At 40.7% G+C, this 15386-nt stretch overlaps 2 protein-coding genes across 4 annotated transcripts in view; one reads left to right on the forward strand and one right to left on the reverse strand.

The window, feature by feature from the left end:
• Window positions 1-2908: 2908 nt before the first annotated feature.
• The window catches only part of LOC143294308 (uncharacterized), a 42429-nt gene continuing 29951 nt past the window's right edge, over window positions 2909-15386 (forward strand). The window contains exons 1-3 of the mRNA XM_076606030.1: window positions 2909-2966; window positions 3281-3368; window positions 11285-11392. Of these exons, the coding sequence (XP_076462145.1) occupies window positions 2909-2966; window positions 3281-3368; window positions 11285-11392 (254 nt within the window). The remainder of the gene's footprint in view (window positions 2967-3280; window positions 3369-11284; window positions 11393-15386) is intronic.
• LOC143281114 (peroxisomal membrane protein PMP34-like) overlaps window positions 10705-15386 on the reverse strand; it is a 31401-nt gene continuing 26719 nt past the window's right edge. For 2 of the 3 annotated variants that reach the window (XM_076586092.1, XM_076586106.1), the window contains exons 8-9: window positions 15143-15204; window positions 10705-11480 (exon numbers count right to left, since the gene is read on the reverse strand). In XM_076586092.1, the coding sequence (XP_076442207.1) occupies window positions 11330-11480; window positions 15143-15204 (213 nt within the window). In that variant the 3' untranslated portion in view covers window positions 10705-11329. The remainder of the gene's footprint in view (window positions 11481-15142; window positions 15205-15386) is intronic. The other variant, XR_013055098.1, reaches the window with a different exon arrangement.

Raw genomic sequence — 15386 nt, forward strand, 5'->3', positions numbered from 1 at the left:
CTGAATCTAACGCGTGCCGCGCATGAATGAAAATCAGGAGTAGAATTAGGTGCTGGTGGAGAGCATACACTGTACTCAGTCCCTTCTTGGATATATATAGCTGCACTAATTTTTGTGACAGTATCAACCTGCTGGTGCACATGTGGATAATAATAACCTGGAAGCTTGGGTAAGTTATTCTTCTTCACATTTAGGGATTGTAATATAAGCGTTTGATAATTATTGTTTGCCAAATGTTGGATGAGATATGGCAAATTTGTGGAAATAGATCTAGTGTTCCACTGCATGATCTGGATTGCACGTTTGCGAATGGGGGGCATTGTGAAGGAGGGTGTATTATATGTATTGGAGGGAAATGAAATAAAAATTATATTATCATCTTATGGCACAATCAAAACAACAGTGCTAATACTCTGGATGTCGCCCACCCTCCCTCGCTTTGAATAGCAGGTGACCACCCAACCGGCATTTTGCATGCACGCACACACACACACACACACACACAGTTCAGTTCACTTATGCCAGGAGGCGTTACTGCGTTCGGACAAATCCATATACACTACACCACATCTCTTAAGCATTCCCCTAAGATCCGTTGGCCAGACAAAATTAGAAACGAAGATCTGTGTCAAAGAGGTGGACAGGAACCAGTGGAGAAACAGATCCTGAGACGAAACTAGGGATGGACTGGCCATACCCCGGGGAAATCACCATCCAACACTACACACCAGGCCCTGACCTGGAACCCCCAGGGGAGAAGGAACAGAGGACGGTCAAAGAACAGCTGGAGGCGGGACACTGAAGCAGAACTGAAGAGTCCAGAGTCCAGTTCGGTGGAGAAACGTCGTTGATGGCCTGTGCTCCACAGGGACAGAAGGGCCTAAGTAAGTACATGTGCTACGCAGATCCCTGGCCAGCAGCGTAACCCAACGGCCTTTGTCAGGCCTTCAGGAAAACACACACACACACACACACACATATATATATATATATGTGTGTGTACGTATGTATGTATATGCACACACACACACACATATAACACAGTGAAAACGTAGGAGCAAACTGGCGTTCAAAAAAAGTGCAAACTTTATTAACTGTTTCATACCAAACCAGCTGTGAAGTCCATATTATGACTCTAATTGCAAAGAATAAAATAAATAAATAAAAACAACCAACAGCCAAGAACAAAAGAACACAACATTAAGAACGTGCTGAAAAAAACCCACTGAAATAAAATGTAAACCTCAACCATCAAGCATAATACAGCTGCTAAGGCAAAGTGGTTCGCTCGGATCTTGTGACCAACACTGCAGGTACCTTATCTCTCAGACTGGTTGACGCCACGATAATTATGTTATGAGAGAACAGCCTTGTCATGTAGTCCCTTCCTAAACGGACCACCATGGCAGCACTGTCATCACCCCATCATCAGTTATCATCATCCAAATGTAGAAGACAAAATGTCCCCCCATTCTGGAGCATCAAAAATAGATAAATAAATAAATAAACACATCAAGATATTCTGTCAATTATTTCAGTTTCAGTTTGTTTATAAATAAGCATCACTGTATTAGTACAAATTCATATACACTACCCCACAGATGCCTGACCTACAGCACAACCCACACACTTGTCAGGCCTTGAGTGCATGCATATAAATTTGCAAATAAATTTGTGTACTTATCAGAGTGGATTTCTTCTGCAGGATTTTGCCAGAGGACAACACTTTTGCTGCCGTGGTACTTTTTCAGTGCGCCAAGTGTGTGCTGCCCACGGGACCTTGGTTTACCGTCTCATCTGAATGACTAGGTGTTCTGTTTGATTATCCTGTCAGATTTGGGAGACAGGAGGAGATGCTTGGCAATTCTAGAGTCACAAAAAAAAAAAAAACCCAAACAAAAAAACCCAAAAAAAACAGCCCCCCTTTCCCCCAAAACAACAAATATACAACAAAAACAAAAATAAAAAAAATTCATACAGCATGACACTGCAGAACGGTGGTCAAAGCAGCCTGATCCCTTCCCAGTTTTCACAATCGTACCAACCTGACTGACTACAAAACACATCTCAAGAGATGCAGACACATGCTTTGTGAAGAAGGAAAGAGATGGAAAAGAGGTAACTGAAAAGAAAGGGGGAAAGGCAAAAAAAAAAAGAAAAAAAAAAGAGCATTAATCATTATAAACAAAATCCCCGAAAACAGTGACACTGTTCATGACTGACAAACTGAACACACACACACGCGCACATACAATTTACTATCTTACATGCGTGAACAGTGACTTTCCCCCTTCCCGGCAGTTTTTCCCCCTCGCCTTGTCTGAAATCACATAGTGAAAAGTAGTTTAACTAAAGAACAATCAGATGTCCTGATACCCGCATGGGGGACACAAGTGCACTCTCTGCAAAGTGATATATACTGTACAGCAATAACAAAGGACATACAGGGGAAAAAGATCATTCCAATATCTGTTGATGTCGTCGCCAATTAAACTTTCAAATGACGAGATTCTCTGATATGTCATGTTTCTTGCTTGAAAAATCTTTTTCTTCTCCTGAGCTCTTTCTCAAGTGTGGGTGTGGGTGTGTGTGGGGGTCTGTGTGGCTATGGGGGGTGAGTGTATGTGTTCGGCTGTGCGTGTGTGGGTGTGTGTGTGTGCATGAGCATGAGTGTAATAATGTTTATCTTGCAGAGTAGCTGACACAGCACACAAGAACAGTTCAATGAGGGAAACCCATTTTTCCCTTCATCCTTACGGCCATCAGGGAAGTGACTTCTTATCCACTGTGCCAAGGGCTCAGCATAGGAAAGCAGGATGGGCCCCATCCTCTCCTTCCTCTGTTTTAACCTTCCCCAACCTAAGTCACATACCCATTGACACCTGGGTGGAGTGAGGAAAATCAGTTAATGTCTTCCTCAAAGACACAACTCCATGCCAGAACGGGGCCTGGAACCTTGATCACTGGTGAACACTGGATCAGATGTCCAACACCACAATGCCACCGTTAACAGGTGACTTCTGTAGCCACAGTGATTGACACAGTGATCGACTTTTGTATCCACAGTGATCGACTTCTGTATCCACAGTGACCGACACAGTGATCGACTTCTGTATCCACAGTGATCGACTTCTGTATCCACAGTGACCGACACAGTGATCGACTTCTGTATCCACAGTGATCGACACAGTGATCGGCTTCTGAACCCACAGTGATCGACACAGTGATTGACTTCTGTAGACACAGTGATTGACACAGTGATTGACTTCTGTACCCACAGTGATCAACACAGTGATCGACACAGTGATCAACACAGTGATCGACTTCTGTATCCACAGTACCCACAGTTATCGACTTCTGTACCCACAGTGATCACAAAGTTCAGGCGGGTCAGCAAGGTGAACTTTAAAGAAGATGAAGCCAAACCTTGTATGCTAGGTGTGCCAACAATATTCTGTCAAGTAAATTGAAAGGAACAAGCGGACAGACCACTATATAGAATTAAGAAAAAAATCATCCAGTGTATATGCTACACTATGCTCATCAAAGATGGAAAATATCCAAACAGCTGTCACCACATGGGAACAGATTTTTTCTTTTTCAATATTGACTGAAAAGTGTTTGAAAAAAAAATACAAGAGTTTAAACTAAAATAGTTTCAGATGAGCGTAATCTACAGAAAATAGCCCAAAATTTTGTACTGAAAGCAATCTGATGAGTAAATAGCAAATTGTGTATTTGAATACTTGTCTTTTGTTATTTGAATATTTGTCTGTGAAAAGGACAGGATAATCTAAATTTTGAGTGGAAGGAAAGGGGGTGGTGGGAGGAGGCGGGGGTGGGGTGAACACAGTGAATCTTTCTGATCAAAGTTGGATGAGCTTCTTACCAGCTATTGAAACAATGCCACAAAGTTCAACTTTAAAATAATATCATTTCATACAAACACCAATTATGTGAGTATCAAAATCTCTGATCTTATTCAATTATTCATGAAATGTTCTGACTACCAATGCAGATGTATGAAAACGAAACCTACCCTTTCACTATCAAGATGAAAACTGAAAAACAGACATGAAATTAAGATATCAAACTGAGATCAACAAAATTACTGAATAAGTTTGCCTTTGGTTTCCATTCGTGTCTAGCACAGAGAAGAAAAGGACCTTATGGCTCTTGAAACACGAATTTGCAATACCTTTTTTTTTTTTTTTAACCTTAAATGAGCATAAGCAACTTTCTACAAGATAAAGGCAAGTTAACCTTTAACACAATGCACCATGTAAAAATAAAAAAACCCATTGAACTAGAACACTGAGCTTAACCCATTCAACTGTGTGGAGTTCACAGCCTTAGCAGGCTTCCATGTCATACTGATGTGGAAAAAACACAGAAAAACATGCTGTTTTTCTTTCAAATTATGTGTGGACACATCCCAAAATACTGTCGAAGTTAATTCCCTTTCCTTTGCAGTTCATGCAAATGTAGGAACAAGAAAACTATTTTAATGAGACAAATTTTGACACCAGAGCAATGCTTGGGTATAGGGCTCAATGAGTCAATGTAATATCAGAGTGAAAGTAGGGGAACAACTCCAGCTCAAGTTAACTGAATTATCTACACTGACACATCACACTGCTCATGCATCTTGAATTCAGAGCCAAGGCCCAACACTGCAGACAGCAGCCAACATACAGTGGCACTCCCTTCCCACTGCCTCAAGCGTGACAGGGGGTGGACACAACAGAATGAATCACTTAATCTCATCGATGGACTTTGCCTCCTATGTCTATTAGGCGCAATATAATGAGAATCAAATGATAATGGAAATTTACACTGCGCCTTCCAAAACTAAAGGCGTTTTACAATAACTGCAAAAAGTAATACCAAAGGAACAATTTTATGGTATGCTTCATAACGCAAAAAGAGATAACACATATCAACATATCACATGTACACACACACACACACACACACAGAGGCACACACACACACACACAGACACACACACACACATATGCTCATACAAAGACGCAATGACATTTTAATCCTGAAACCCTTTTTAGAGCATGGAAGAAATAAAAGCTATGAGCAACGAAAGAAAATGTAGAAATGTTCAGCAAAGCAACAAGCAAAAGGGATCGCTGAGATTCCATTCCATAATAATATAAAGCGGCCACATGCACAACCTTAAACAACTTAACAAATTTACTTAAATCTAACAAATCATTTTGCTTCTAGACAACATGTTTACAATAATTGTATACTGAACAAATGCATGTATATATCTTTGGAATAAACTTATTTCTGATTTGTGTCGTATTTGTGGCATTCCAAAAAAAAATGAAATTGATCACCAAGTTCATTTCTGTCATAGTCTTTACAACAATGTTCTTCATGGGAAATGCCAAATCACTGTCCAACTTCAAGCATAGGCCTATGATTGTTTAATCGAAAATTAACCAATGTGTATATGTAAACTTGTAACAGCGAATAAATGTATCTGTCTCATATACAGCCTGTTTTCATAATTTCTGTATGACAAGCATTTGTTACTCCAGTCTAAAGATTCATGCCATGAATGTACATAATTATCTTGGAAAGCCACATGGAAATTCCCCAACTATTATCGGCACTGGAAAACTTGTTTCCCAAACATAATAACTGGTTTGAATAAGAACATTTCAAACACAATATAACTAATCAGCTATATCAACACCAACATTACGCAAATCGCACAATACATTATGCATCATCTGTCTGAGATAGAATTAACGATGTCTAAAACCTTACAATTCGTGCTTTAGCATGAATAGAAATGGGATTCTCTGTATATCAATTCTATCTTAGAACTATGGTTTAAATGAAGTAGATGCATCAATACTTTAAGCTGTAGTTTTTCTATGATTGTAAGACCCCCAAAGCCGTGTACTTCACACCCATACTAAAGAACTGGCAACACCACTGAATGAAATAGATCTAAAACAATGTTTACAGGCAGGTGTTGGTACTGAGCCAACTGCAGCAATGAAAACAGCACTTTGGGCCTGGTCATACATATATTTTTTTACATTTATCTAAGTGACCAGATCTATGAAAATTCTTAGTCTTATTCTTGTTGCTTATAGTCCAGCTGACTGCACAGGGCCATATCAGGACTGTCAAACCATACAAATTCTCACCTGCGTCAACACAAAACTGTCACATCTACAAATAAAAACACAAAGACAAACCCACAAAACACAGTTCATAACACACTACCCCAACCATTTAGCTCCTTATGGCAAATAAGACTAGGCCATGCTGAGGACACCAGCCCTTCCGCTTACTTTATCATCCCCAGATTACAAAAAATTGTAAAAAAGAAATAACAATACTTGAAAGCCAAACAAAAAACACATAAAAAGGCCATATAGGCAAATAACACTGCAGAATGGGCAGCTAGTGCCCATCCCAGTGTTTACATCTCACTGATAAATCGCCAGAGCAAAACAGTACAGATAGTACATCATAGACTGCAGAAAAGAGAAAAAAAAGTGTCAAGGCTTGCTTGAAAAAAGCAAGGGAAATGGACTGGGAAGACAGAAAAAAGAGACACCAGTGAAGGAAGAAAAAAAGGCAGAAACAAAGGGAGTGATAGAAAAGAAGAAATTTCCAGCACAGAATTTCCAGAAGCCTGGGATGCTATTTTTCTGAAAGACCCCTGTATCACCACGAGGGGATCTATGAAAATATATATATCCCCAAATATTTGAAAGTATCTACACTTTCAATATTTCATCCCCCCAACTTAAAAACACAAACATACATGTGAGCACACACACATACACTAGGACACACACACATGCACGCACTCACAAACATACACACAACACACACATACACTGGGACACACATGCACACACTCACAAACATACACACAACACACACATATACACTCACAGGCTACAGAACTCATATTCCTCCTTTCTCTCCTCATGCACACACATCACAATCAAGTAATCAATCTGCATGGAAACAGCATGTTTTTAAATGGTAGCGGGGGGATTAATCTAATTATGGAAATGGATAAAGAGATGTGTTTTCAGGCTTGACTTCAATGACTATAGGGACTGACTGTGTCAAAGAGAGTATGGAAGAGAGTTCCAGAGCTTAGCTACAGAGAAAGAAAAGGCTTGTTGGCCATGCTGTTTGCATGTGGAATTAGGAAGAGCCTGGTGTCAACTGAGGAGCAGAGCCTGTGCTAACTCTGAAGCAGAGACAGGAGCACATGTATTTTATTCTTTGTTCAAGTGGAAGCCAGTGTAATTCATAAAGTAATAAAGTAAAGAAGTGCAGTGCTGATTTTTAGATGATTTATGAATAAGCCTAGCAGCTGAGTTCTGAGTGTGCTGCAAAGGTTGAATGACAGATTGAGGTCAGCAAATGAAAACAGAGTTACCGTAATCAAGACAAGAAAGGATGAAAGGAGAGACTAGAGTCTTGGTTGCTTCTTTTGTAAAAAGCCAACAAATTGATGAGATACGCTTGAGCTCGAAGTGTGCTAATCTGCAAGTTTTTGTGTCATGTTGTTTCAGGGAAAGATCATTGTCAAGAAGAATATACAAGAATATAATCATTTTATGTTGTTTATACATTTGACCATGACTATGAAATAGAAAAAATATCCATCCAAAATAAAAATGAATAAATATGAACTCCTCTTGTGATATTCATGAACAAGCAAATTGTTTTTCATGATGATCCAGAAATATCACACTCCTTGACTCCCCCACTGTTTCCTTCACTTTCATCATGCTCTTGCTCCACATCTCTCTCTCACCTAAAAATGGCTCACAACAACACAATCAATTACATGTGAACTGTACGGACAAGTCAGTTTCATTTCTGCACAAAACTAGAATTCAAACCATAATACTAATATCTTAAACAACAACAAACCAGACACACACACATCTCCAGCTGTCATTTTTTCTTTTCCTTTTTTTCTCATACACATGTTGTTGTTTTTTCGTTTTTTCCCTGAACATAATCACAACAAAGAATTGTAAAAATATTGGATAAAGAGGAATGTTCAGAAAACTACATGCACAGACAGACATACACTTTGATTTCCACAGAACAATGAACAAACACCCAGCAGGCTGACACAAAAAATACACTTCAACAGAAACAACATTCAAACATCAAATAAAGACGAGGGGGGAGGCTGATCCTGCACTGTAGCCACACACTCTACCCAGGCAGAACAGCCACAATTCCACACAAAGAAATCTGTTGTGACAACACTAACCAAACAGAAGTGCATTGCAATACAAAGCAACATAACACAAGACTAACACTGAGTAATTGGCCTTCACGCCACGGAGCACCATACAACTTTCCATGTAACATGAATTAAAAAAAACATTTCAAAATGTAACACTTGGCACTAAAAGGAAAAATATTTATATATTCATTTGCATGGTTTATTTCAGAGAGTATTGTGTCTGCAATGAGCTTTTCAGTAACCCTTGTACTGAGTCTGATACCAGACACCAATGTATTACAGTGTTTTTTTGTTTCATTTTGTTGTTGTTTGTTGATGTTGGTGGTGTCTATTTTTCTGATTCTGACAACCCCTTGATGCAGTAAATGAACAATGGAAAGTAAAAAAACAAACAAACATATTTTGATAGTCTCATGCCAATGTATACCTGACCTAATATCTGTTCATAATGTCTGATAAAAAAAGGAATTAAAAAAAGATCTGAGTCTAAAATTATCTGTGAGGTGAACATTCAGACAAAACTGCACACTTGTTCACACTGAAGAGCTTGATTTTCACAGCTAAATGTACGCAAACAAAAGAGAGTCACTTGAGACAGAGAAAGGCAAAACAGCAGCAAACTGACCTTTCTGACAAAAAGACCAAGTAGCCATAAGAACACCTCCGACCTTGCACAATTCTCTGCTTCTCTAACATCAGGGAAAAGCCAGAAACAAAGAACAAAGAGAACAATAGAAAAGGTGATTTTTCTGGTACACAATTTCCACAAGGTGGGGATACTTTTCAAGCTGAACGAGCCTTAGCATCCCTGTGTGGGGGACGGGGGAGGGAGGGGGAGTGAAGTCTACCATCTGTAACGGAATATGGAACAAATCCAACATGACTGTTGATTCGTTTGTTTGCTTTTTACATAAATACCAAATGTAGAACGATACTTGAACAAATCTGACATGACTGTTGATTTATTGTTGTTCTTTTACATAAATACCAAATGTAGAACGATATTTGAACAAATCTGACATTTCTGTTCATTTGTTGTTGTTTTTTACATAAATACCAAATGTAGAAAGACATCTTATACATCTGACAAAACAGTTGATTTTTTTCTTTACATGGATATAAATCAAAAAGATTTTCACAAGATCACACAGACTAGTCATCATGATGATATCAAACTGGAAAAAAAAAAAAAAAAAAAAAACAAAACAAAAAAAAAACATAAAAAGGATCCCAACACAAAATGAACAGGCAAAACAGTAATCTCAAAAAGCATTGTTCAACACATCATCAGATCTTTTATCAGACACGCACATATGCACATACACACACACACAAATTGTAAATCTGATCACATTACATGTAATAGGATATTACAAATTAGGAAAGAAAAAAGAAGTTAATAAACAAACTTTTAAAAAAAGAAAAAGAAAAAAAAAGAACTCCAACAGAATCACTCAAAGATTGTTAAAATCATTGTAAATGATGAAATTTAATAGAACATACTCACTTTTTTACATTTTCAACCACATGTTGGTACAACAACATAGTTCTGAAAAACAACATCAACAACATCTATAATGTTTAAAGAATTTCATAAACAGAAGAAAATTAGCCTGCTTCATAAATTTTCTGTAACCCTCTATTTCATAAAAAAAACTTCTTTCACAGTTTCCAAGACTTTTCTGTTCAAGATAATAAAACGATAAAAAATAACAATGAAATTAATAAAAAGCAGACCAAAACAATAAAAGTTTTATAGCCCAAAGTCATTCCATATGCATTCAAAACATCAGAAGGATCTCAGTTCTCAAAGGGTCATTGTCTCCACTAGACTCACACAAAATCCTGCCTTCCCACAGGGTGAGATCAATAACAGGCGTTCACATACAGGAGAGTGTTACCTGTATGGGATCAACAAGTCCTTCACATACAGGAAAGTGTTACCTGTTTGGGATCAACAAGCTGTTCACATACAGGAAAGTGTTACCTGTATGGGATCAACAAGTCCTTCACATACAGGAAAGTGTTACCTGTATGGGATCAACAAGTCCTTCACATACAGGAAAGTGTTACCTGTATGGGATCAACAAGCTGTTCACATACAGGAAAGTGTTACCTGTATGGGATCAACAAGTCCTTCACATACAGGAAAGTGTTACCTGTATGGGATCAACAAGCTGTTCACATACAGGGAAGTGTTTACCTGTATGGAATCAACACGTCCTTCACATACAGGAAAGTGTTACCTGTATGGGATCAACAAGCTGTTCACATACAGGAAAGTGTTACCTGTATGGAATCAACAAGTCCTTCACGTACAGGAAAGTGTTGCCTGTATGGGATCAACAAGTCCTTCACATACAGAAAAGTGTTGCCTGTATGGGATCAACAAGCTGTTCACATACAGGAAAGTGTTACCTGTATGGGATCAACAAGTCCTTCACATACAGGAAAGTGTTACCTGTATGGGATCAACAAGCTGTTCACATACAGGAAAGTGTTACCTGTATGGGATCAACAAGTCCTTCACATACAGGAAAGTGTTACCTGTATGGGATCAACAAGCTGTTCACATACAGGAAAGTGTTACCTGTATGGGATCAACAAGTCCTTCACATACAGGAAAGTGTTACCTGTATGGGATCAACAAGTCCTTCACATACAGGAAAGTGTTACCTGTAAGCAGTACAACAACTGTGCAGAGCAGCTATAAAGATCATACTTGCAACCTGGTTGAACAGAGATCCTAACTACGCACTGGAACATTTCAACAAGATCATACTAGTGACCTAGTTGAACAGAGATCCTAACTACCCACTGGAACATTTCAACAAGATCATACTAGTGACCTGGTCGAACAGAGATCCTAACTAAGCCTGAAACAGTTCAGCAAGACCATATACCTGTGATCTGGCTGAACAAAGATCCTAACTAAGCCTGAAAGATCATACTGCAACCTGGTCGAACAGAGATCCTGACTAAGCAGTGACACAGTCTAACGTTTCCCCACCACAGGGCAGGGCACAGGGCAGGGCACAATGCAGGGCACAGGGCACAGCATCAGGCTCTGGAAGCCGGGGTCTGCAGGCCCATCAGCCTGAAGGTGACGGCCGCTATCTTCTCGTAGGCAACAAACATGAGGGCGGCTGTCAGCACGGTCTGCACCAGCTTGGCTTCCATCCCCTTGTACAGTGCCCCCACCCCCTTCTGTCTGCAATCATCACCATGACAACTGTAACAACAACAACAACAACAACAAGAGGGGGAGGGAGGAGGACAAGAAGGATGAGGAGGAGTAGGAGAAGGAGGAGGGGGAGGAAAAGGAGGAGGAGAAGGAGGCGGAGAATGAGGATGGGGAGGAGGAGGAGTAGGAGAAGGAGGAGGAAAAGGAGGAGGAGAAGGAGGAGGCGGAGAATGAGGATGGGGAGGAGGAGGAGTAGGAGAAGGACGAGAAGGAGGATGGGGAGGAGGAGAAGGGGGAGGAGAAGGAGAAGGAGGAGGAGGAGGATGGGGAGAAGAAGGAGGAGGAGGAGGAGAAGGAAGAGGAGGAGGAAGAACAAGAAAAAGAAGAGGAGGAGAAGGAGAGAAGAAAAAGAAGCAGAAGAAGAAGAATGAATGAACAGCATTTGTAGAGTGCATTTCTATAAGCTATTTCAGCCTCAATGTGGTGGCAATCACCCATTCACACACAGCCACACCACAAAATGACAAACCACATTCAGTCATACACACACAGCCACACCACAAAATGACAAACCACATTCAGTCATACACACACAGCCACACCACAAAATGACAAACCACATTCAGTCATACACACACAGCCACACCACAAAATGACAAACCACATTCAGTCATACACACACAGCCACACCACAAAATGACAAACCACATTCAGTCATACACACACAGCCTCACCACAAAATGACAAACCACATTCAGTCATACACACACAGCCACACCACAAAATGACAAACCACATTCAGTCACACACACACAGCCACACCACAAAATGACAAACCACAGTCATACACACACAGCCTCACCACAAAATGACACACCATACTCAGTCATACACACACAGCCTCACCACAAAATGACAAACCATACTCAGTCATACACACACAGCCTCACCACAAAATGACAAACCACATTCAGTCATACACACACAGCCACACCACAAAAAGACAAATCGTACTCAGTCATACACACACAGCCACACCACAAAATGACAAACCACATTCAGCAATACACACACAGCCTCACCACAAAACAACAAACCACATTCAGTAATACACACACACTCTCATGAAGAGAAAAGAACTCAGATTAACAGTGGAGAAAAAAATGACAAAAACGCCTTACAGAACACACATGAGTTTTTAGCTGGGGTTTGAACAGAGGGAGAGTTTGTTGGTGCTGAAGACTAACTGGCAGTGGGAGCGCAAATACTAAAACTGTGATAGCCAAAAGACTAGTCTCCAAGTTTATTTTGGGGACTTTTAAGGTTCTTTCCCTTGAAGACCAGAACAAACATGATGTCTTGTATGAGAGAAGTATATATATATATATATATATATATATGAGACAAGCCTGTATGGATGAATCAACACACTTGTCTGCATCCATTATCATTTCTGACATGGGAGAGTCCATAGCAAAAGCTGTTCTTGTTTTTCTTCCTGAATCTTAGAACCAAAGGCTCAGCTTCTAAACCAGTGAATCTTATATCAACCAAAACATGGTAACTCAGTTAACAATGCAAATGACTAAGCCATTCTTGAACTCCATACTGGTTCTAACTTTCATTTTAATAGTCTTAAAAGATTTAGCACCCCTTCCAGACAGATTTCTTTTGCTGGTTGTTGGATTTCATTTGTTTCATTGTTTCATCAAACAGCTACGCTTACAGAATTGCTCATGGTTGCAGAATTATTAAAATTTTAAAACGGTGAAATGTCCCGTGGCCTATCACAGCCATCAGAGGCAGTGTATTCCTATTCACTGTGTGTAGGGCTCAGCACAGGAAGGCAGTGTATTCCTATTCACTGTGTGTAGGGCTCAGCACAGGAAGGCAGTGTATTCCTATTCAGTGTGTAGGGCTCAGCACAGGAAGGCAGCATATTTCTATTCACTGTGTGTAGGGCTCAGCACAGGAAGGCAGCGTATTCTTATTCACTGTGTGCAGGGCTCAGCACAGGAAGGCAGTGTATTCATATTCACTGTGTGTAGGGCTCAGCACAGGAAGGCAGTGTATTCCTATTCACTGTGTGCAGGGCTCAGCACAGGAAGGCAGTGTTCATATTCAGTGTGTGTAGGGCTCAGCACAGGAAGGCAGTGTATTCCTATTCACTGTTTCTAGGGCTCAGCACAGGAAGGCAGTGTATTCCTGTTAACTGTGTGTAGGGCTCAGCACAGGAAGGCAGTGTATTCCTATTCACTGTGTCCAGGGTTCAGCACAGGAAGGCAGTATATTCCTATTCACTGTGTGCAGGGCTCAGCACAGGAAGGCAGTGTGCTCATATTCACTGTGTGCAGGGCTCAGCACAGGAAGGCAGTGTATTCCTATTCACTGTGTGTAGGGCTCAGCAAAGGAAGGCAGTGTATTCATATTTACTGTGTGTAGGGCTCAGCACAGGAAGGCAGTGTATTCCTATTCACTGTGTGTAGGGCTCAGCACAGGAAGGCAGTGTATTCCTATTCACTGTGTGCAGGGCTCAGCACAGGAAGGCAGTGTATTCCTATTTACTGTGTGCAGGGCTCAGCACAGGAAGGCAGTGTATTCCTATTCACTGTGTGTAGGGCTCAGCACAGGAAGGCAGTGTGTTCATATTCACTGTGTGCAGGGCTCAGCACAGGAAGGCAGTGTGTTCATATTCACTGTGTACAGGGCTCAGCACAGGAGGGCAGTGTGTTCATATTCACTGTGTGCAGGGCTCAGCACAGGAAGGCAGTGTGTTCATATTCACTGTGTGCAGGGCTCAGCACAGGAAGGCAGTGTGTTCATATTCACTGTGTGCAGGGCTCAGCACAGGAAGGCAGTGTGTTCATATTCACTGTGTGCAGGGCTTAGCACAGGAAGGCAGTGTGTTCATATTCACAGTGTGCAGGGCTCAGCACAGGAGGGCAGTGTGTTCATATTCACTGTGTGTAGGGCTCAGCACAGGAGGGCAGGGCGCAGTCCTCTCCTACCCCTGTCTCAACCCACCTCAACCTAAGTCAGGTACCCATTCACACCTGGGTGGACTGAGGAAAATGAGAGTTACGTTGCCTTTCCAAAGGACACACACCGTGTCAAAATGGGGGCCTCAAACCCTGACCGCTGGTGAACACTAGATCAGAAATCCAACACCTAACTGATTCTGCCACAGCTCCATCACCATACATCTACCCAAACAGGCTTCGCAGTACTGAGGCAGCTGATCTGAAATCCATGACTCACAAAAGCTTTGTGAAGAGAGAGACACAGAGAGATAGAGAGAGAATGTGTGTGTGTGTGTGCGCGTGGTGTGTGTGTGTGTGTGTGTGTGTGGGTGTGGTGTGGGAAGATGTGCAATGTGGCTTGGCTGACAGAAATGGAGAGGCACATGAATTTCAGTAATCTGTATATTTGTATATAGCTATTTCCATTTGGTGCCATTCAATTTATCTTTTTATTTTCTATTCATTTTATTTGTTTGTTGTTTTCTTCTTATGTTGGACATGTGCTGCTGCCAAAAAGAAAATCTCTGTACCAAAGTACAGACAATAAAGTTTGTGTATTGTGTATTGTGAACACCAATCATTTTCTGATGAAATAAATATTTTGCATGTGACAAACGCACATTTGTGTACAGCAGTTCCTTTCACATCTGACCACATAATTACACATACCTGACAAGATACAGTATATTCTGCATCAAAGACTGGGTCGTTTCTGCTTTGGAGTAGCCAGCCTGGAAAAGGATAACACAAACAGCAATGAAAAGTAACCTGATGCCACAAGAACTGCCAGCCCCAAAATCTATTTTCAGTATTCCTGCCAAAGCATATCATAAGCATTTTCTTTTTTAAACCTTCTCCATTCTCTTTCACAAAGCACAATCTTAGTCAGTTTGTCACTTTGGGTTTTTGACAC

The sequence above is a fragment of the Babylonia areolata genome, chromosome 1, assembly GCF_041734735.1.
Source record: "Babylonia areolata isolate BAREFJ2019XMU chromosome 1, ASM4173473v1, whole genome shotgun sequence".
In the NCBI taxonomy this organism is placed as follows: Eukaryota; Metazoa; Mollusca; class Gastropoda; order Neogastropoda; family Buccinidae; genus Babylonia; species Babylonia areolata.